At 39.5% G+C, this 22,933-nt stretch overlaps 2 protein-coding genes across 8 annotated transcripts in view; one reads left to right on the top strand and one right to left on the bottom strand.

The window, feature by feature from the left end:
- Nucleotides 1–22,933, bottom strand: part of LOC145437617 (uncharacterized) — a 299,426-nt gene that overhangs the window by 219,514 nt on the left and 56,979 nt on the right. The gene's annotated exons all lie outside the window — the stretch shown is intronic.
- The window catches only part of LOC145437591 (dynein axonemal heavy chain 3-like), a 63,320-nt gene that overhangs the window by 39,502 nt on the left and 885 nt on the right, over nucleotides 1–22,933 (top strand). For 2 of the 4 annotated variants that reach the window (XM_080314855.1, XM_080314854.1), the window contains exons 45-84: nucleotides 131–335; nucleotides 405–422; nucleotides 1,012–1,038; nucleotides 1,966–2,204; nucleotides 2,312–2,465; nucleotides 3,211–3,392; nucleotides 3,646–3,793; nucleotides 3,854–4,003; nucleotides 4,467–4,653; nucleotides 4,790–4,939; nucleotides 5,121–5,311; nucleotides 5,686–5,867; nucleotides 5,932–6,037; nucleotides 6,356–6,489; nucleotides 6,547–6,769; nucleotides 7,166–7,262; nucleotides 7,574–7,758; nucleotides 8,827–8,934; nucleotides 9,002–9,156; nucleotides 9,688–9,853; nucleotides 9,914–10,114; nucleotides 10,771–10,904; nucleotides 11,025–11,196; nucleotides 11,261–11,464; nucleotides 12,406–12,592; nucleotides 12,903–13,144; nucleotides 13,404–13,564; nucleotides 14,046–14,217; nucleotides 14,713–14,853; nucleotides 14,911–15,070; nucleotides 15,509–15,868; nucleotides 16,579–16,739; nucleotides 17,820–18,026; nucleotides 18,409–18,601; nucleotides 19,374–19,579; nucleotides 19,677–19,793; nucleotides 20,313–20,486; nucleotides 21,116–21,289; nucleotides 22,107–22,274; nucleotides 22,341–22,451. In XM_080314855.1, the coding sequence (XP_080170981.1) occupies nucleotides 131–335; nucleotides 405–422; nucleotides 1,012–1,038; nucleotides 1,966–2,204; nucleotides 2,312–2,465; nucleotides 3,211–3,392; nucleotides 3,646–3,793; nucleotides 3,854–4,003; nucleotides 4,467–4,653; nucleotides 4,790–4,939; nucleotides 5,121–5,311; nucleotides 5,686–5,867; nucleotides 5,932–6,037; nucleotides 6,356–6,489; nucleotides 6,547–6,769; nucleotides 7,166–7,262; nucleotides 7,574–7,758; nucleotides 8,827–8,934; nucleotides 9,002–9,156; nucleotides 9,688–9,853; nucleotides 9,914–10,114; nucleotides 10,771–10,904; nucleotides 11,025–11,196; nucleotides 11,261–11,464; nucleotides 12,406–12,592; nucleotides 12,903–13,144; nucleotides 13,404–13,564; nucleotides 14,046–14,217; nucleotides 14,713–14,853; nucleotides 14,911–15,070; nucleotides 15,509–15,868; nucleotides 16,579–16,739; nucleotides 17,820–18,026; nucleotides 18,409–18,601; nucleotides 19,374–19,579; nucleotides 19,677–19,793; nucleotides 20,313–20,486; nucleotides 21,116–21,289; nucleotides 22,107–22,274; nucleotides 22,341–22,451 (6,652 nt within the window). The remainder of the gene's footprint in view (nucleotides 1–130; nucleotides 336–404; nucleotides 423–1,011; nucleotides 1,039–1,965; nucleotides 2,205–2,311; nucleotides 2,466–3,210; nucleotides 3,393–3,645; nucleotides 3,794–3,853; nucleotides 4,004–4,466; nucleotides 4,654–4,789; nucleotides 4,940–5,120; nucleotides 5,312–5,685; nucleotides 5,868–5,931; nucleotides 6,038–6,355; nucleotides 6,490–6,546; nucleotides 6,770–7,165; nucleotides 7,263–7,573; nucleotides 7,759–8,826; nucleotides 8,935–9,001; nucleotides 9,157–9,687; nucleotides 9,854–9,913; nucleotides 10,115–10,770; nucleotides 10,905–11,024; nucleotides 11,197–11,260; nucleotides 11,465–12,405; nucleotides 12,593–12,902; nucleotides 13,145–13,403; nucleotides 13,565–14,045; nucleotides 14,218–14,712; nucleotides 14,854–14,910; nucleotides 15,071–15,508; nucleotides 15,869–16,578; nucleotides 16,740–17,819; nucleotides 18,027–18,408; nucleotides 18,602–19,373; nucleotides 19,580–19,676; nucleotides 19,794–20,312; nucleotides 20,487–21,115; nucleotides 21,290–22,106; nucleotides 22,275–22,340; nucleotides 22,452–22,933) is intronic. The other 2 variants (XM_080314857.1, XM_080314856.1) reach the window with 2 other exon arrangements.

The following is a 22,933-nucleotide window of genomic DNA, read 5'->3' as shown; positions in this document are numbered from 1 at the left end:
GCGATGAGTCGAAAAAGGTTGGGAACCACTGATCCAGACGATAAATTGCTGTAATATCCAATCGAGATGTTGAACCGTTAGATGGCGCAATGGATCTGTTATTATTTATGTTTCCTTCATTTCGTCGCAGGTTCAACGACTTTTTCCGCGAACTATTCGACACAACAACTGGCAAAGGAGCGCACCCACCACCCAAGGACCTCCGCCTACCCAGAAGCCTGCTGATACCGAAGCGAGGAAGTATCTTCGACTACGTCTTCGTAAAGAAGAGCTACGGCTCGTGGCATCGTTGGGGTAACATGACGAAGACACCAGACTTGACCGAAGACACTAAGGTAGGATATCAATGTGAATCGATTCACTTGCAACATTCGACAATTTTTGTCTCATATGTTTTATATCAGGAATTCCTAACGCGACAGGTAAATGGTAGAAACCAGAAATTGCAATAACTTAACGCTTAATTTGCTACACAGTTATATAATCAGCATGCCGCGCATGAATTAATTTGACACATGTCAATTCTAAGCGCTAATGGTACTAAATGCTTTATTAATTTACGACTATTACCTGTATATACTATTACGTTGCTACTGCTAAAGGCCACTAACATATATATTTCACATATTATTCATCTTAAGATACGCAACGACGCACCCGTAACGCCGGGGTTAGAAATATTTTAGTTTGCAAAATTCCAATAACATTTCTTGGATGGTGTTTTATGACCACATCCCAGTAACACTATATATGGAATTTGAAATCGCTTCTGATGCTTTCCATTCTCGATAGTCAGCATTTGATAGACTTACTTGTAGCTCTGATTTCATTCTCGCTATCGTGAATGCGTTTTCTGTCTAGCGATCATCTGCATTTTATCTTCGTTGCATGATATCCACTGACTTTTTCCGCGCTTCAAAATATGTGCTTACTCACGCTTTTAGTTGCTTTTTCATGATCACGCAAAATTTGCACCGCTCCATCTAATTTGTATGTTTCCTACCGACGCAGAAGAATCACCACATCGTCAGATTGACGGTGAGCTAATTTATCCTTCGATTATTCTTTTCGCATATCATATGCGCACACAAGATTCACATAGTACACTGTACAATTTTCTTCCATTAGTTGTTTGATTCTACGGTGATTGTACGTTAAAATCTTTATTACTTTCTCTTATCTCTAATAAATTCTTTCGACCTTGATTGATATTTTTATGTATAAATTGTTTTCTAGTTATCTGCATTGTCTATTACAATCATATTCTTCTTCTGCACTATTGCTGTCTCATATGGACAGTCTGAAATTTCGTTGTGTTCATCGGTTTCCTTATGTTCAGTATGATGATTTTGTTCATTAGTTTCATTCTACTGGAGAAAGACACCCTCCTTTCCCTTCGAGCCGTTTTCAAAATGAGTCAATTGAGATTAACGCCCTTGGAGGCTTTAAATTTCAGCTGATGAAGATTGAGTTTTTTTCCATTTCGATATACGATCTGTATCGATGAGAGAGTCATTCTTATACAATATACAATGATTGAAGATGTACGCAAGTTAGCATAAGCATGGACCACATTCATTTTGCTATGGTTTTTAAAATGATAATGAGAAAGGCGGAGAATTCTTTTCGTCTTCTAAAGTTCAGTGAATTGTACTCGAAATGAAACGAAAAACATTAGTCCAGAATTAAATATCGTCAAGCCATGTTTTTATAATAATGTGTCTCTGTGTGTGAGAGTATGAAAGATTGAACCCAAGTTTGGAGTCGGTTCAATGTAGCTTCTATGAGAATATCACGTGTTGTTTCTGGCATAAATGCATATTGCGTAAGCTTCAATGCCCTGAGTTTTGTATGGAACGGTGCTTGCTGTGTGACTTGTTTGTGACTGACTATCCATTGTGTTCCTTGGTACACAAGTAGCGCTATACATCAACCCTTTGTGATCAATTATTTTGAATCCACCAGCTGAGTAACATCATCATCGACACCGTGGACACGTTCCGGCAAACGTATTTCCTGGAAAGGTTCGTCACTCTCGGCAAGCCTCTGCTATTGATCGGACCGACTGGGACTGGCAAAAGCGCGATCACAAACAGCTTTTTGCGGCAGTTGCCGAAAAACGAGTTTTTGATCACGAACGTGAATTTTTCCGCAAAAACAAGCGCTGCTCAAACGCAGGATATGATCTTCTCCAAGCTGGATAAGTAAATGATCGCTATTTTTCAAGATTAGAGTGGTACATTATTATTTGTCTTTTTAAGGCATTCGTAGGGCGAAATTGGCAACCTCTTGAACCCTGTTTGCTTTTTAGACGAAGGCGGGGAATATATGGTCCATTGCCTGGTAAAAGAATGATCGTTTTCGTTGATGACTTGAACATGCCGGCGAAAGAAAAATACGGGGCGCAACCTCCAATCGAACTTCTGCGACAGTGGGTCGATCATGGATATTGGTTTGATAAAAAAGTAAGGAGATATTTCTCGTATCTGTACTGAATATGATATGAACTTGGTCATGCAAATCAGCTGGCATAGTTGAATTGAACACTAAATGTATTCTGTTGCCACGAGCACCCACAGTTGTCATGAAATTTCTGTTCTGTCTTGATGATTACAATTAGAGTTGATATGAGGAAATCAAAAATGTTCTCCGATGACGCCTAAATGTCCTCCTTTCTGGAAATCCTTCCTTCCTAACAGCTTTGACAGCCAGGGTCATAGACAGGCTAAAAACGCCATTAAACCATTAATGCCGTAAAATCTGTAACTAGGACGTTCGAGCGGGTCACTCGGGATTATAGGACGTTTTTTTAGTCAGCACAACATGATTTGTAGTACAAATTTTAAAACCAGTAGTTTTGTAGTGCAGTAATCTGACATTTACGATTTGCAGAAAGTGTCGTCCGTTATGGATTCTAAAATATGTTAACCCTAAGTCATAGGTATGGTGAAAAAGCTACTGAATTATCAATAATGTGGTGAAGAACTGACATTATTTTTTTTTTGGTCGCATAAATGCTACATAACTTTACACATCATCAATTCTGTTATGACGTTAAAATTATACTCGAATCCTCAACTCAACTCGAAGCAAAATACGTGATTCAGAATCGAATCACTCACGTATTCGACTTTGCACGGGCATAATTATAACACTACAAAATTGTGACCCAAACCCAAGTAATATCCATTTTCAACACAAATTTTGCAGGACACCAGCACGCTGAATCTGGTGGACGTGTCAATTGTGGGGGCTATGGCCCCGCCAGGCGGAGGGAGAAATGAAATCACCCCGCGCATGCTGCGTCATTTCAACGTGATCAGCATTCACGCCTTCAACGACGAGACGATGAAGACCATATTCCAACCGATGATCGATTGGCATTTCAACAGGTTGACGAGTTTGAATGTAAATTTGCTAAATAGCTGTCTAATCGTGTAAGTTAATCAGAGGATCAATTGTGGAATGTCACTTAAACTTGTGGCCCGCAGCAGCCTTATATGTAAAAACGTGTAGCTGTAAACAGAGGTGGTCAGTAACGAAGAAATCGGATAATTCTCGACATACATCCCCAATTAGAACCTTGAATTCACCCGGTCTGTTCTGTCTGGTTCTAATCAGTCCAACCACAAATTCCATCTTCAGCGGGTTCGACAACGCATTGCGCCGATTCGGGAGGATTATCATTTGGGCAACCACGGACGTATACACTCAGGCTATCTCGAAATTCTTACCGACGCCTGCCAAATCCCATTACGTTTTCAACCTGCGAGACTATGCAAGAGTAATTCAGGTGCGCATAATGATTACATAAAACGTGACTTGAACTATTTTGGATTGTTTTCGTATACAGGGAGTTCTGCTTTTCCGAAGCGAATGTTGCCCGTCGGGTACGGCCGGTACGTTGAAAATCGCGCGATTGTGGATTCATGAAGTTTATCGGGTATTTTACGACCGCCTCGTGGACGATCAAGACAGGCAAGCGTTCTTTGAGATCGTGAAGGTAAGCTGGTTTACAGCAGATTGATTTCCTGACTTCTGTTTCTAGTCACCGGACGAATCATGAAATGTAAGAACATATTGTCAATAATGGCGTCTTCAAGATAAATATAGGCGATCCTATGTTGGCAGTTCAAACGGATATCACAAACTTCCGTTGTTACAAAGCTCAACTTCTAAATCAAACTTTGAATAGTTATAGAGTCAGAATATATAAGCTTCTGCCGTTTTGCGATAAATTAACTCACATAGTACGGATGATACCGCCAACGGAGTTTGGTTTATCGTTATTGTAACCATTCACCAGCTGGGTCTTTTCAGCATTTGTAGAGACTATAGTAATCACTATCGGTACTACTCCTTATGTCTTATAGGTGAGACCCGGAATCTCTCAGCATACGCTATGTTGCCCATGTAGTGCAGACTGCAGTTATTGATGATTCATTCTATGATTTATCTTCGGCTAGACGGCGAGTACAGTCCATTTCAAAGAGAAGATGTCCAATATCTTTCAACATTTGGTTTTCGATCAAACGGGTCGTAAAGACGTCACTGACAATCACATCAGGAGATTGTTTTTCGGCGATTACATGTCGCCGAAGATGGAAGACGTCACAACCGAGAGACTGTACGACGAAGTTCAAGAATTGAGTGGTAAGATTTAAGGACTGATACTAATCATACTATAGCAACTTGAGCGAGATATACACTATGTCAAATTTCAATATATCTCACGAACGTTATCGATAAGCCTCCCATTTTGACAGAAACACAATCACTGCTTTTCTAGATATGCGTCTTGCGATTGAAAGATATCTGGAGGAATATAACACCGTGTCAAAAGCACCAATGGATCTGGTGTTATTTCAGTTTGCAATTGAACATATCAGCAGAATCAGCAGGATATTGAAGCAACCGAGCGGACACGCACTTCTCGTCGGTTAGTACATTGCCACTATGTATATCTACTGAATTTTAGAGGTGGTACAAGTAATCATTGTTGGTACTCAGTAAATTATGATTACAAATGATAAGAGAATTTACACAATTTTAACACAATAAATTCATTTGTCCATGTAAGCTTGATCCATCTTTCTAAAATCTATTATTCGCTATTACAGGTATAGGTGGTAGCGGCCGTCAATCCTCTGCCAGAGTAGCAGCTTTCATGGGCGATTACGAGGTTTTCAGCGTGAACGTGACCAAATACTATACAGTTCACGAATGGAGGACGGACCTCAAAAAAGTGATGCGGAGGACGGGCGAGGAACTGGTCCCGATGGTCTTCCTGTTTGGGGATCATCAAATCAAGGTAAAGTATGCATGGGATTGATAGCTATACGCCTCTATTAGAAAAAGATAATATATAATATCACCTGTAATTTCTAAATTTATAAGCAGATGTGGTCAAAGGGGTCGGTACTATAGTTGAATTAATATCGTAAATGCCAAGATATGCCAAATACTCTTAAAATGGTAGTAGAACACGACCGTAGGAAAAGTCCTACTAAGTAAGTAGTTAAAGAAAGAAGATTTTTTCGATGCGTAGTATAATTGTAGCAGTTATTAGGTGTCCGCTTTCGGAAATGGTATATGTTTCTTCGCAACTAACGTGATACAACTTTATTTCCCACCCAACACAGGTAATTTAACTTCATTAATTCAGACGTTCAACTTGAATTTCAGGAAGAATCATTTCTGGAAGACATCAACATGCTCCTAAACTCGGGCGACATACCGAACATATTCGACAACGAGGAACGCTTAGAAATCATCGACCGAATGCAGCAAAGAGCTCAAGCCGATAATGCTAAGGTCGAAATAAGCCCGCTCAACATGTACAATATGTTCATCGAAGGTATCAGAAGGTAAATCCGGTGCTGATACCATGTAAATGTTTCTGTGGTATACTGTTTGGTATTTGATTTGCAGGAACTTGCATATCGTACTGGCGTTCAGTCCGATCGGAGAAGCTTTCAGAACCAGATTGAGAAATTATCCGTCTCTAATCAACTGCTGTACTATAGACTGGTTTCAGGTTTGTACCTCCACCATATGAAATGAAGACTATATAGAATATATAGACTAATTTGTTACTGGCCACTGGCTAAGCCACTACGCGTCATAATCATGACTGTAGCCTGTACCGGACCACTATTCGACATATCAATTTCGACAACCGGTACATGCCACCCGCATGACACTTATTTGCATATTCTACTAGGCAAGGCAGTTGTTTGTTTGAAAGACTACAGCAAGTTGTTTGGACTCTCCATATATATTTTCATGTTATATTGTGATGCTCTGAAAGAATGAAATTATCAATAAACGAAACTGAACGGTTCATTGAATACAGGCATGGCCCGAGGACGCACTGGAAATGGTGGCCAATTCTTTTCTGGATGAAGTCGAAATGAGCAGCGACACCCGCGAAATGATAGTGATCATGTGCAAAAAGTTCCATCAAAGCGTGAGACTGCTCTCTGAAAAGTAAACATGTAATGTGATTTCGTTTATTATCGATACTATGTGCACCATCGCATTCAGATATTTCGATTCCCTGCGGAGAAAAACGTACATCACACCGACGTCGTATCTGGAGTTGATCAAAACGTTCAAGAAGTTGCTTCAGAAACAACGCCTCGAGTTGCTGACTTTCAAAAATCGCTACGTGGTGGGGCTGGAGAAACTGGATTTCGCTCAATCACAGATTGGCGTGATGCAACAGGAGCTGACAGCGCTGCAGCCTCAGCTTGAACAAAGTTCTAACGTAAGACGGAACTATATATATATCACAATTGCTTCAATGCTGTATGTATTCTTTTCATGAAATACGACAAGAGAATTCAATTTGGGAAATTCGTCCACTTCTACGTAACAGTTTTTAGGCAAAACTAGGCCTGGAATATTCAATTTTTGGTTACTTGGAAATGCTACTTCTACTCACACTTGAGTAAAAATATAGAACGATACATCTACTTCTACATGAGTACCCAAAATTACTACTTTGAACACATCTGGCCAAAACTCTCTGATTCATAATCGCCCTATCAAAACTTCTCCGTTTTCCGTGGTTTATAAATTTCTCAAACGCGATTATTTGGAAATTTTAGGGATATACCACAGCTGGACCTGACGTATATATTATATAATCTCACTTTTTTAGGAAGTTGATGAGCTAGTAGCGCAAATAACAGCTGAGAGTGCCGAAGTGGAGAAAGTAAAGCAAAATATCGAAGCTGACGAAGCCGTTGCTGCCAAAGGTATATACGTTGCGTACACGTCTTGTCACCATTTCTAAAATGAGCTTATTTCATGTTTCTGATCAACACTGATTGGTGTACTATAGTACCAGACAATTTAGCACATTTCGATAGCTCTCTTTACTATACATAATTAAAACAAACTATGCTATGGTGTTGACAATCACGGTGTTCAACCAGTAGTATTTAGGTATCTAGTAATTCCCTGACACTCCTAACCTCTTTCAAAATCCGAATCGTATTGTCTCTAGTAGGTCCGAAACTTTGCGTATGTCTGAGACAGAACATTATCGCTCATTCATTGATTACAGCTGCCGAAGAGGCGAGGCAAATCAAGCAGGAATGTGAAGAAAAACTTGCAGTCGCCATGCCGGCCCTAAATGCCGCCGTTAATGCTTTGAATACACTGAGACAGCAGGATATTGGAATGATAAAAACGATGCAAAATCCTCCGGCTGGAGTGAAGCTCACAATGGAAGCTATTTGCATCTTGAAGGTATTCAGATTTATCTTTCGTCACAAGTTACTCAGTGGTAATAGCCTGCTTCATGGTCATCTTGTATTGTGATATACTCTATTTTTGTGCAATTGCGTCAAATTACCTTAAGTCTATAGATAGTGATTGATTGCAGAAATGCGGAATCATGATTAGGTGAGTAGGCTACTGAATAACCATGTGCAATATTAACACAAGCACGCACGTCCGTAAAAACACGTGATCAAAACATGACCATAGAGATCCGGAAATAACAATTTTTCCTAGAACGATGGCTGTCACAGTGTAGTATACCGATATTTTTCTCTCGATAATAATATACGACTTCAATACAAATGATATGTATATTTCTTGAGTTACATGAAAATTAGTGTGAACGCGATTGGCCGTTCGCCGATAGGCCGAAATTATAGAAATTAAACATGGAACGGCAACGACCGATTTTGCAGCTTCGTTCCGCTTCGCAGAGGCTGGAGAGGAGAATTGTTTTGCGTAAGCGACTGTAGGATTTCTGGCAATCCAAAAGCTATCTTCCCGAGCGCAGAAATTATTGAATTTGGTCTTGATCGAAAGCTACTGTTACACCGATTCCGAAAATATAAATTTAAATGATGATCAGGCACTGATCCACCTAGAATTTGTCCTCCAAGTCTGAAATATCGGCATTGTTCAGAACAATCGGGTAACCGCAACACAATGACCATAACAATGACCCGTTGCGACTCTCTGATTGTTCGAACAATGCCGATATTTCGACTTGGAGGACGGATTCTAGGTGGATCAGTGCCTCATCATTATTTTAATTTATATTTTCGGAATCGGTGCAACAGTGGCTTTCGATCAAGACCAGATTCAATAATTTCTGCGCTCGGGAAGATAGCTTTTGGATTGCCAGAAATCCTACAGTCGCTTACGCAAATCCACTCTCCACTCCAGCCTCGGCGAAGCGGAACGAAGCTGCAAAATCGGTCGTTGCCGTTCCATGTTTAATTTCTATACCGAAATCGTCTCGATTTTAAAATTTGATCAAGTTAATGAAATCTGTTATAAGTCTGACTATTCTTCAAGGGAATCAAGCCTGATCACAAAACTGACGGAATGGGGCGAGCATTTGATGATTATTGGCCTGCCGCGAAAAAGATGCTTGGGGATCTGAAGTTGTTAGATTCGTTGAAGGTAGCCTATCACGAAAGCACACAATGTTTTTGTAATATTCCAAATTCACAACATCCTCTCTTTAAAGGAATATGATAAAGACAACATTCCGGCATCGATTATGAAAAAGATACGGGAAAGATTCATCAACGATCCGAACTTTAAGCCGGAATTGATTAAAAATGTGTCGTCTGCCTGTGAAGGGATGTGCCGCTGGGTTAGAGCTATTGAAGTTTACGACAGGTGGGTTGATTTTGTATCAGTCAATACCCCTGAATCACGCTGTTGATAACAGTAAATAGAGATGCGTTATGAGTTACTGGCAACATCAATGTCATGGTCTATCTATGTATTGAAGTGACACCCACCAATCTTGCTTGATTTTCCACTATGAACGACACATGAGCCCATATAGCCCCTGTCTCGAGATGAATGAATATAGCTTTGAAGATTCTACCTATTCGTAAAGTGTCATCACTGGTCATTTCACGTTACTCACAAATATATATCTTGCAATTTGGAAAGTGGCCACCGCCTATTAACTGCGAAAATATTGTGCTCTCGGCCAAGTCTAATTTTTGAAGCTCTTGCATACATGAGTACTTTCAGGTCTTCGAATTTTTACTAATGCACTTTCAGAAGTTGTGACATGTATTGGAAATCGTTACTCTTGTTTGTAGTTGAGTAGAAACAGGCGGCGTCACTTCTACATGGCCCCCTACTGCTACGTTGACCCCCTCTGCACGGGACTAAATCGATTTATGATTTGTAAAGGGTTGCGAAAGTGGTGGCGCCCAAGCGTCGGAGTTTAAACGCAGCGGAAGGCGAACTTGACATACAAATGCAAGCCCTTGAAAAGAAACGCGAAGAATTGCGAGAAGTTACCGAGCAACTGCAACTATTGAATGACGATCTGGTTGAGAAAATTCGGGAAAAAGAGGTAAACGAATATAGTTGTATCCACCAGAAAAACTTTATAACTCTCTGTAACTCGCTTCAGAACTTGGAGCAAAACATTGATCTGACTAAAGTGAAGCTGGTACGCGCGGAAAAGCTAATCGATGGCTTAGGCGGCGAAAAAGATCGCTGGACCGAAATGACTCATTCTCTGGACAGCACTTACGATAATATTGTCGGGGACGTCCTTGTATCGTCCGGTGTGGTTGCTTATCTGGCACCGTTTACACCAAAATATAGACAGGTGAGTTTCCAATTATTCTATCGGTGATATAAGTTTATCTAGTGTGACATAAAAGTGAATCTCATCGGATCAATCAAACTGAGAAGTTGAAAAGTCAGTGACAATTAGCCAATCACTAATAGCAAACCAGATTTCTTTCAAAAATCGTTGCAAAATGAGTGGAATCCAAATGTATTTTCTTGATGCAGAATCAGCATTACATCATCGCGCTGCTTTCTGCCGTCCACTGAAAGCGGGAACTTTTATGTGACATCGTAGTTCAAATGAACCGCACTAAAGTTTACCAAAATGCGTGAAATTATTGACAGCTTATTGACTGACACCAATATTTTAAAACATGTAAATTATTTTGTAGTACCATTTATAGACGACGTATAAAATTACTATTGAACCCATTAGCTTAATATTGTGAATATCATATAGTCCGTTACAAAATTGATCAATTAGCTAGTGTTGTTGATGAAATTAATTATAACTTGTGGTGCAAACGACCTACGTTATTGTAAGCCTCTTAACATGATTTTAATAATTAATAATAATAACAGATCATCACCAAGGATTTTCATACGTATAGTCGATAAAATTTCTCAATTATTCGATATCATCTCATCATCTGAGTGTAGAAGCTAGAGAGCAATAATGCTTTTCATTTTCAGGACATTATGAAGCGTTGGCTCGATGGATGTGTAGAACATGGCATTCCGGTCAGCGATGATTTCACGCTGTCAAAAACACTTGGAGACCCTGTGAAAATACTCGAATGGCACTTAGCTGGACTACCGAAAGATGAGTACGTCTGAGCAGATTTAATTTCACAATTTCCTACCCTCGATATAACAGTATTACACATATTGCGTAAGGAATTTATGGCTTTAATAGTAACCTTACGCAATATTTTCACCGCTTTCAGATTTTCTGTGGATAACTCCATCATTATTGCGAATGCAAACCGTTGGCCGCTAATGATTGACCCGCAGGGACAAGCCTGCAAATGGATTAAAAACATGGAAAAGATGAACAGCCTCAAAATTTGTAAACTGACCGATGAAAATTACGTCAGGACGCTCGAAAATTGCGTACAGGTAGAGTATAAATCCGTTACTGTGCAGGAAGTTTCTGTGATCAATGTATGTTATTTCTCCGTAGTTTGGGAATCCAATCCTCATCGAAAACGTTGGTGAGCAGCTAGACCCGTTATTGGACCCTATCCTGCTTCATCAAACATTCAAGCAGCGCGGTATGGAATACATTAAACTTGGGGAAAATGCGATTCAGTACAGTCCGGATTTCAAGCTTTACATCAGCACCAGACTGAGAAATCCGCACTACATGCCTGAAGTGGCTGTGAAGGTAAGGCGTTTTGTCTATATCAAGTATCAAATCTGACGGATTGTAATTCTATTTGGAAAAGCTATTTTACTGGGTCGTGCTCAAAATATAATGATTGATAACTTATGAATAATGTTCTGACAATGTTGAAATGATCAGTTTACGAGGAAGTATCACGTACGCAGTTTGTAACAGTTGGTAATTTGATCTTGAGTTAATTCCTACCAATACCTCGCCAATAACTTGAAATGCTAATAGTGACCACATCTATAATTGGGTGAAACGGCTGTGACTAATATGGCCGCATTGCATCTCCAGTCTAATGTTAATACTCTCACAGGTGATCAGTAACGAAGTACTTCTACTTTCCAGAGTAATGTAGTGGGTTTTGCCTCCTTCCAATACTCGAATGGTTATGTTTCCAGAATAATTTCACGTCTATCCTGAAGAATTTTTTCACGCTAAATACTTACTTTTTAGATTTGGCATGTTCAAAAGTAGAATGTAGCTTTTGGATTGGTTTGAATCACGTTTCGATTAAAATTATCATAAGAATCGGGCGAGATAGCGGCTGTATGATGGTAGCAATATATTTACACTAAACAGTATGCGAAATTTGCTCTATTTGTGGTGTCATTTTCAATCATTTGCATCTTGAAATTTGGAAAGCCGCCCTTCCAATTTACTGCTAAAAGTATGCGACAACTCGAACAAATCTATGTTATTGGAACAACCACCTCCAGTATTTTTCTCACCTTCTATTCGATAGGTCTACTTGCAGTAGTTTTCGGGCGCCATAGACGTCGCTACTTCTACTTGTAATTGAGTAAAATTTTACGACATTACTTATCCTCCTAGTTGAGTAGCAACACTGCTTCGATTACCTCTGATTACTTTCCGCAAATTTATTCGTCTGATATTCGCTCCAATCGCTAATACTTAGTATTCCGTCTCTTTTTCAGCTCACTTTGCTGAATTTCATGATCACTCCGTTTGGCCTCGAAGACCAGCTTCTCAGGCTCGTGGCGGCGAAGGAAAAACCAGAACTTGAAGAGAAAAAAAATCAGCTGATATTGGACGGGGCGCACAACAAACGACAGCTGAAGGATATTGAGGATAAGATACTGGAAGTTCTCTCTGCTGCGGAAGGTAATGGGGTCTATAAACCATTCTTATGCATCATGTTATGTTATATTATATGTATAATAACTGCATGATTTCTAACACATTACGGTTTAACTTTCGTTACAGTTATAATACTATTGTATTGATTGAAGTGTCATATACATTATATAAATTAGTAGGCCTATTATTACATCGTTTTTTTTTCAATGTATTTCATACACGATATCCGTATCAGTATAGTCTAATTGCGGTCGATAAAGATGTTTCATAGTAGCAGTACAACTTCAAACAATATTTTTCTATGTTGAACATTACCATTTGAAATTCCCAACAGGAAATATATTGGAAGACGAAACAGCGATCGGTATCTTGTCGTCCAGCAGAAAATTATCGAAAGAAATCTTCGAAAAGCAGGAGATCACAAGCAAAACGGAAGAGGAGATCGACATAACGCGTGACGGCTACCGACCGTTCGCAAAGCATTCCTCCATCTTGTTTTTCGTAATTTCTGACCTGGCAAACATCGACCCCATGTATCAGTATTCGTTGGCTTGGTTCATCAATTTATACCTGCAGGTATGACGTGCAACATTGCGATCACATACTCTGAAGATATTTAATAATTATCCTATTACAATTGAATAACATATAGAATAGTGCAGTATACATGATACGGTTGCTGATATACAATATTCTTTTCTAATTACTGACGAGTGTCAGCCGAAAACATTCGGGTTTATTTCAATATAAATTTTTGAAAATACTATTCAGCCGTTCATTGCATTTCTGCACCTTCAAGAGTCTTCCATTATCCTATATTTATTCTCGTATGCAGTCAATCGAGGACAGCGAAGTGTCTACAGATCTTCAGCAGAGAATCGAAAATTTGAAAGACGATTTCACGAAATCGATGTACCGTAACGTGTGCCGGTCGCTTTTCGAGAAAGATAAACTGCTCTTCTCGTTTCTGCTGAGCATCGGAATAGCGAGAGGAAGGTAATATGCTCAACTCTGAGATATATTACAAGGTCTTCGCAATCGCTATTTTCACTCGTAACTGAATAGAGATTTACGTTATGTGACTTCTACTTCTATACTTGGGTGCCAACGCTGAGTACTTTGACCGGTGACCGCCTCTTATAAAATGTTATATAAGAGTAAAGGTGAGCGCTGTTGAATAGTAACCCTCAAGTGGGCGCCAGTTTTCTTACAACCAATGCAACTTATATATATATGAGTATTGTCTCTTCATCTGTTCAGAAATGCGAGCTTTTGACATTGAAACATTATAGTGACTTGAAGCAATGTGGGAGAAAAATGTTTATCCTTCAGAATGTGGTACACGAATTCACGCATAATCATCAATTCAATGCAAAAACGATATCTTATTTACAAATTCCGACGAAAAAGTCATTCTTACTAGCGCCCCCAACAAATTGACGTGAATAAACCATTCTATTTATTTTATTTATCGCAGAAACGAAATTGTCGACTATGAATGGAAATTTCTGTTGACCGGCGGCGTAGCTCTGGAGAACCCGTTTCCAAATCCGTCGCCATCTTGGCTTTCGGATAAGTCATGGGCTGAATTGGTGCGGTGTAGTGATCTACAAAATTTCAGCGGGCTAATGAATCACATCAGAAGCAATGTAAGTACTAATGGACCGTGTGGGGATTACAGCTATTGTACGGTATAGTTATGTTTTATAAAATGTTTAAATTTACGGCATATATATAGCAGATTGTTTCTGGTTTCGAAAACAGTAACTTCATGTTGAGTTAGGACTGCTGAATTCTAAAACCATATATATGAGGTGGTTTGTAGACGTTTTCTTCTGCCACGTAAAGTTGTGTTGACATGTCTTGTAAATTGCTATACTTTTACTTATAATTAAGCAGACAATTACGTAGTTAAGCTACTTCTATTTGTACATGAGTAGCAACGCCAAAGTTTTGACCACCTCGGATCCTATGTGGCATTTATAATATGCATCATTTTCGGCTTCTTCCGAGCTACATAAGTAATGTGCATATGTAGTAAGCAATCCAATATATCATTATTTGTCATATCATGACATGATGCTGTCACTGTTAGGTTGGCCCTGCTTTCTTGTACTTTCTGACTACCTAATTTGATATAACAGAATGATGAATGGAAGGAACTACACGATTCCGCGACACCGCATCTTCGTCCATTCCCCGGCGAGTGGAATGAGCTGAACAAACTACAACGGTTGATCGTCGTCAGGTGTCTTCGTCCCGATAGGCTTGTCCCTGCCGTACAGGTACGTTAACTAGTGTCAAAAATGTGGAACTCGTTTACCCTTGATATTTCACTGCAGGATTACATCGTTGCGGATATGGGGGCGACTTTTATAGAGCCACCGACGTTCGATTTAAACAGCAGTTATCTGGATTCGAATGCGTCGACGCCTCTGATTTTCATTTTATCACCCGGTGCTGATCCTATGGCAAGTCTGGTCAAGTTCGCCGAGGAAAAAGGTATGCGCCACTCTTTCAGATATTATGAATTTAGAGTCCTTTCTTGTTTGTTTCATTTTGATTTTCTCAATAGGCTGGTATGATTATGTAATCAATAATATCGAAGTCAAGTGATGACTTGAGCTTAATAAGTGTGCACTAAATGATTACGGTCACGAACTTCGACTATTATCTTGCGATTGCACTTATCCATTGATATTGGAATCGTCCTTCATTCATTTTACCTATCATTTCATGCCTGTACTATATGTAGCATCTCATCTCATATCAATGTCAGTATAGTACAGTACAGTCTCTCACTACTCCACTCGAATCATTCCAATTGATACTCGATTCGCATTCGAGAACTCGGGGTGATTGTGGCCAGCCATAGTCACCACATGACTGCGATCTTCATGCATGTCTTCACATCATGGTTCGATCACAATTGATACGCAGGAATGATCGAACCCGTCGCTAGCAGTATCGCCAACAGCGCCCCTGTCACGCCCAAAACGCCGCTTTCCCGAAGGTCGTCCTTCAAAACCAACTTCCCAATCACCACCGACATCTCAAGCGACAAGCTCGGAAAGATAGTGGAAAACCAGCCCACCGAGCGCGTAGCGGTAGCAGACAACGAGGAGAAGGATGCAACTCAGCGATGCGTAAACAAAATCACTGAAGCGGATAAACCACAGATACCCGCCAGCGTGCCGATCAGAAGTGCTAGAATGAGAAGGCGTAGATCTTCTTTAATGCTGGACGTGGATCAAGAGGAATCTGTTGAAAATAACCAGCAAAACGAAGGGATCGTTTACAGTATGTCGCACGGCGAACGCACGAAATTGCATGATCTAACGGAAGTCTTCTAACACCACAATCGCCTCACTGCACTGCACTGCACATCTAATGTTTGTAGCCCGAGATTTAAGCACGCGACATAATGAAAACGACAGTTTTGCATGTGATACTTAGAATGCGATACTCGAGCATGTGACATTATAGCCCTTTCCCAACCCTAACAATATGTGGCCATCAATGAAGTGCTTTTAACTTTCGGAGTACTCAAATACATTGTTGGCTACCTGTACTACTTACTCAAGTGGTAATGATGTTTGACTACTTCTACTTCACGGCTTTCCAGTTTTTAGGCACAAGTATAGGCTTAGAATACTTACTTAGTTACTTTTTGTAAATCCCTATACTTCTACTTGCACTTGAGTAGAAATTTACGACGTTGCCTCTACTCATTAAGTAACGACGATGACTATGATTATATTATCTGTAAACCTAATGATAAATACAACCCGTGCCATAGCTTTCGCTCGCAAGCTCAAGTGTCGCATGCAGACGTATCGTATGATATAGTGGCGCATGTTCATTGCTCATATGTCACAACACAAATATCCACCAGGTCGATAGTGTGTTAGGCCTATCATTGTGAGCCCTGCACGCCTTCGCGACTGCATGTTGCCCAATATATGTGATACAGTGCTAATAAAATCGTGAGTAACTCGTTTACGTTTTAGGCATGCTATCCGGGATGCAGACCATATCGCTTGGGCAAGGACAAGGTCCCATCGCGGAAAAGATGATTGAACACGCGAGGAATAACGGATCGTGGGTCGTTCTGCAAAACTGCCACCTGGCGACGTCCTGGTTGCCGGAACTGCGTCGAATATGCGAAGAAGTAAGCGGTTGTAATTATATGAGCTTTTCTTCGAGTAGACGTCAAGCATTTGTGAATTGTGAACCATGGTAGCATGCGATAACATCGCGAGATGTTGCACTGGGTCTTAAAACTGTAGTGAGTCTGGGGCTAATGTATCTAGATAGTTTCTTATAATATTATTTCATGATTGGCGTGGTATATATAATAGCTATCCTAGTTATGTCTTTGAACTACTTCCAGTTTTACTTAACCGTTTCTATATACAATTGAATTGTATATTCATATTGAAATAAACCCGAATGTTTTCGGCTGACACTCGTCAGGGGTAATCGTCAGCAACTAGTAGAGAATTGGAAAGAACATTGTATATCAAAAATCGTATCACCTGTGTACCACCTGAAAATAGTATATTGAACGCTCTCTCGTTTGAAATTTCATGCTGGTGACGTCATATTTTGTGATACGATTGTTGATATACAATGTTCTTTCCAATTTTCTACTAGTTACCGATGATTACCCCTGACGGGTGTCAGCCGAAAATATTCCGGTTTATTTCAGTATGAATGTACTATTCAATTTTATATTGAAGTTCTGTACCTCCAAGAAGCTCTTTGACAGTTTCTGAAACAAAACTACTCTTTGTATACTTCTGAATTTGGAATGATAATTCTTTACCACTTTTTATAATGAAGTCGTCAAAAAACCAGACGAAACTTCCTCTGCACCACGGTACCTGAATAATGAAAGTATACTTTCGGGAAGTAACCCTACTTGGAATCGTGAATATGCATATTGCAATGTCGGACGTATAGTACACCTCCGCTACTAGTAACAGAACGGAGCAACCAAGTTATTTTTTGAAACGGCTTACTTGAGTAGGCTATTTGGAGATCGTTCATTTTCTGTTCTACCTAAAGTAATTTTGTAAGGTATTGGAATTGAGCAACATCATCCCGCAAAACTTTACTTATGCTTCTCCTTGAGAAGCAAAGCGTATTACTCTAGTCATCTCAGTTCGCGACATAGGCAGCAAACCTCCAAATCCAAATGAGTCCTCATCGACACATGCGCTCAATAGCATCTGCTGTTTTCCCGCAGGTTATAACCGATCGCGTCACTACCAAACCGGACTTTCGTCTGTGGCTGACGAGTTACCCGTCGCCGAAATTCCCGGTACCGATTTTGCAGAACAGTGTTAAGATGACGAACGAACCGCCAAAAGGCTTGCGTGCTAATCTACTCAGATCCTACAGGAACGACCCTGTTTCTGACCCAGCCTTCTTCCACGGATGCAAGTCGGATGAGGTATGTATAAATGTGTATATATACAGTACAGTATGCACCGTAACAGGCTGCAATGACATGATCCAGGGGTGCAATATATACTATTTTTCATAATTGCATATAAGCTACATAAAGCAAGGTATCTAGATTTCCATAACTTCGCTTAAGTTTTCTGTATAACATTGGATAGGCCATAAGTTTTCTCATATGTTGTATAATGTATATGCATGATGCGAATATCATGGTTTTCATAATTGTGCTATAATCTTCTGCCTACATAGGATTGGCTACAAGATGTCTCATATGTTGCATATACCTTAATCAATGTATCATGTATTGCATATCTGCTCTTAAATGTTTTGTATATCACATGGTTATCTGTAACATGTCTCATATCTTTCAGGTGTGGAAGCCTCTGCTTTTATCATTATGCTTTTTCCACGCGCTCGTACAAGAGCGAAGGACATTCGGCGCTTTGGGATGGAACATTCCTTACGAGTTCAATGAGTCCGACTTGAGAATAAGCATGCGACAGACGCAAATGTTTCTGAATGACTATGACGACGTACCGTTCGTCGCTCTGAATTACCTGATCGGTGAGCGTGTTTTGCAGTTGTAGAGTCCAAGAATTTATGCTGACATTTTTAATTTTATGATGAAATTCAAGATGAAATATAACGCATCATTGCATCAGGCTGATGAGAAAACATATCGAGTATAGTTATTTTTAATTATGCTTGTCTGACTTCTATGCCATAGCTACACTTAGGGTTGCATTAAAAAAATTGAAACAAACATGTTTAAAACAATGCCATTGTTTGAAACATTTTTTTAAAGCATGACTTCACGAATATTCAATTGTGACGTCAAAGTGGAATGACATTGACAATTGAAAAGATAGGGTAAATATAGCTCGTTTGACGAAATATCTACGTACTATAGCTGTTGAACCGACTATTTTGAGTGTTCCAACCATCCCATATCGTATACGTCGGCTATATCGGGTAGTAATTTCCCGTAGGCTCATACAACACGTTTTTTTGGAAAGTATTCACACAATTATGGCATCATTTTATAACTTACAAAAAACAGGTTTTATACTAAGTGTTTCAAATAACCATTTGTTTTAAAAGCAACCTCTAGCTACGCTGATGTGCCAAAGGCGCCGATGTGATCTGAATTAAGAATTAAACACCGTTCGCTTTATGATAAAAGAATATGTGTCGCCAGGTCATCGTTAAATTATTTTGGTTCTGGCTAACTCCAGAGAGACGTACGACCTCGCAAAACTTTGATTTATCGCAATATGAATATATGAAAGTAAATGACCCGGTTTCATCAGCCTCTATCTCATTCGTTACATTGAAGGCGAGTGCAACTACGGAGGGCGCGTGACTGACAATCGCGACAGGAGATTGCTAAAGAGTCTCCTCGAAATATTCCTGTGCGACAATGTCGTAAAGGACCCGGAATACAAGTTTTCTCCCAGCGGACTATATTACGCTCCCATGTTCACGAGCCAAAGAGATTACCTGGACTTCATCACACAACTGCCTATCAATACCCATCCTGAGGTAAGCTATCATTCGACAGTCGAAGATGTCGAATTTAACTTCGATCGTGTGCCCTGACGTCTCATCTGAAAGAACTGGTTTTATTTACTGATTTTAGATGTTCGGCTTGCATGAAAACGCGGACATTTCGAAAGATCAACAAGAAACTCAGCAAATGTTTGACGGGATCTTGGTGACACTCCCGCGTCAAAGCGAAGGCACCAGCGCTCTGCAGGTCCATATAATAAATATATTTTAAATACTAAGCAGAACTCGTTATTGTTACAATTTCGATTTTGAAAACGAGTTTTGGGATAGGTATGCATCACTTTTATGATTACATGATATAATTATATGTTATCCTATATAATTAAATTATATATATATACATTATATATGCTTGTCTTTAAAATCGCTGCTTGTACTTGTAATTGAATAGAAATTTACTGCGTTACTCCTACGTCTATAGTCGAGTAGCAGCGCTGAGTACTATGACCAACTAGAAAATACTGCAGCTGTGTGAAAAATTATAATCATATATAACCCCTCGTATCGTCCGAAATTTACTCAATATATCAGCATACAATTGAAGAAGACATTCACATTGAAATAAACCCGAATATTTTCTGATGACACCCGTCAGGGTAATCGTCACCAACTAGTAGATAATTGAAATATATTAGTCAATTGCATATTGAAGTTTCCAATGTATCACTATAGGGAATACGGTGACGATTTCAACTATCATTTGCAGAATGTCGCGGAAGACCTTGCATCTGACATTCTCTCAAAACTCCCCCCGGATTTCCTTGTCGAAGACGTGAAAAAGAAATACCCCACTGATTACGCGGAGAGCATGAATACCGTTCTTCTTCAAGAGCTGATCAGGTTTAACAACCTCACTTCCATAATAAGGAACTCACTTCAAGTAAGTATCTACTGTTTACTCTTGTTCTGTGTCTACGTATTTTTCATGTTAAGAAATTTTGAGCTTCCCACTTTAAGAATGTTGTTCCAGGTGGAAAAATATTCTATTTGATACATTCCTACATGTGAACGAAGCATATATATCGTTCCATGCGCCTGTGGAATTCATTAGCAATATTTTTACTCCTCACACCTAATTCGAACTAGATCAATAACTGTTTCTTGTATAGTATACATTACGAGAATTCGCTTATATTATCAAGGTTTTACCTTTCAAGATATACGTTGTAGCTTGGGTAAACGTGGGTGTCTGATGATTGAAAGACTATTAGAAGTCGTGTCGACACCCTCCTATCTTGTCATTTTATAGCAATCTCGTGATGTTTTAAAATGATAAGATTATTAGTAATATAATCTGAACTGAGTAAAATGGATGTGACGTGTGCTATTTTAAACTTACTGTCGACCGTTCAGTTAAACTTGTTACCAGTCTATAGGGCATAACATTAGCTGGTCATATCGCTATATTACAAAATGAAACGCGGCGATTATTCTATACCTTATTTATATGTATTGTCACGTTTTATAGTCGGCTATAGTAGTGCATAATTTCCGCGTGCGATTCTGTAGGATTTGAAGAGAGCGTTGAAGGGACTTGTGTTGATGTCTGCCGAATTGGACGATGTGTTGGACAGCATGCTCGTAGGGAAGGTTCCGGCGTTATGGGCAGCCAAGTCTTACCCATCGCTGAAACCACTCGGAAGCTACATAACTGATCTCATTACCAGGCTGCAATTCTTTCGGGTAAGCCTTACAGTCAAAACTCTAGACACATTGCCATATACTCCGCTGTTGTATGTAGCGGTGTGTAAGTCCATAAATGCGCGTGGTTTCAGGAGTGTAGACTGTAGATGACTGTATTGCATCATGCGACCATGCAGGCTAATGTGTGTTTGTGGCCACTACATCAATATTCAACAATGAGAAGGTAAAAAACCATCCAGTGATGCGGCATAGTAGCGCATTTCAATCGAATCAACGTGTGATACATCTCCCTTGGCAAGATAGATAACTCACTCTAGTACTCAGTACCAGACTTGGACAACTAGACAATTCTAGTTGATTAATTAGACTAATTACAGCGAGATGTCGGTATTCTAAATCTGATATAATTTGTGAAAAGTTCCTTTGCTCTAATTCTAATTTTAATCTAAGCTTTGCAATGTTTCTATGCTGTCTTTTTAATTCTAATCCAATTTGTGGTTAAAAAATGCCACAGAAGCAAGTAACGCTTGCTGTACATACATTTGCCATTCTCATGCTCACGGGAATGAATGCAAATTTGATGTGAGCTTAACCAATTTTTATGTTTTCGCGAATCCAGTAATTCTAATTCTATCATAATCTAGTTTGGAAAAACTGTGTAGCACAGACTTCTAATTCTAGTTTAATTTGGAATAAACTGTAGCTATAATTCTAATTGTAATCTAATTTGGAAAAACACTGAAAATTCTCTAGTTGTCCAAGCCTGTTCACCTACCTACCTATCTAATTGATTGATTACACTTTCCCTGCATAGCACTCATTTGCATAATGTCACTATTTTTTGCCTCTTTTCCAGAACTGGATAAATCAAGGGAAGCCCAACATATTTTGGATATCAGGGTTCTTCTTCACCCAATCGTTCCTGACCGGAATTCTGCAGAACTACGCCCGGCGGAACAAAGTCTCGATTGACAAATTAGATTTTCAGTTCTACGTTATCGACAAGGACGAAAGCCTGAATAATGTCAGATAAATATGATTTTCCGGAATTGGTGATGAAACGAAGTGCAATTTTCTTATTCTTCGATAGATTCCTGGCGTATTTGTCAACGGACTTTTCATGGAAGGAGCGCGTTGGAGTAGGAAAGATAAAAGCATCTCGGAAAGCAAAACGAAAGTCCTTTACGATATTCTACCTGTTGTATCCTTTGCAAATTGAATTTAGCAACTGAATTATGATGTTATCCTCAAACATAACAAACAAACTCAACGGTACACTGTGTGCAATCCTTGAGTCCTCACGTATGTTACCGTTTCCCGAGCTGCGCACTCCGATGTCTCAAATTACCAATTCCATTCGCTTGATTCATCGTCAATTTATTCCGGTTGTCTCGCCTTACTATATGCTCTGCTTAAACACGACTAGAATTACTTATACGCTTGATTGATTGACTAGCTTGTCCAGTTCTGTTAAAGAGTATATTAAAGCGTGCTGTACGTGTACAGTACTTATACTCTACCACAATTATCATATGAGAGTGCCACATATGCTACATACACTTCTTAAACCAATTTAAAATTTGATGTTCCCTTCTCAAAGTAACTCTACCACAATTATCATATGAGAGTGCCACATATGCTACATACGCTTCTTAAACCAATTTAAAATTTGATGTTCCCTTC

Source organism: Botryllus schlosseri, chromosome 4, assembly GCF_051294905.1.
Source record: "Botryllus schlosseri isolate E-star chromosome 4, Bs_hap1, whole genome shotgun sequence".
Lineage (NCBI taxonomy): Eukaryota > Metazoa > Chordata > Ascidiacea > Stolidobranchia > Styelidae > Botryllus > Botryllus schlosseri.
Note: the sequence above shows the minus strand (reverse complement) of the source record. Positions and strands in the feature narration are given on the sequence as shown.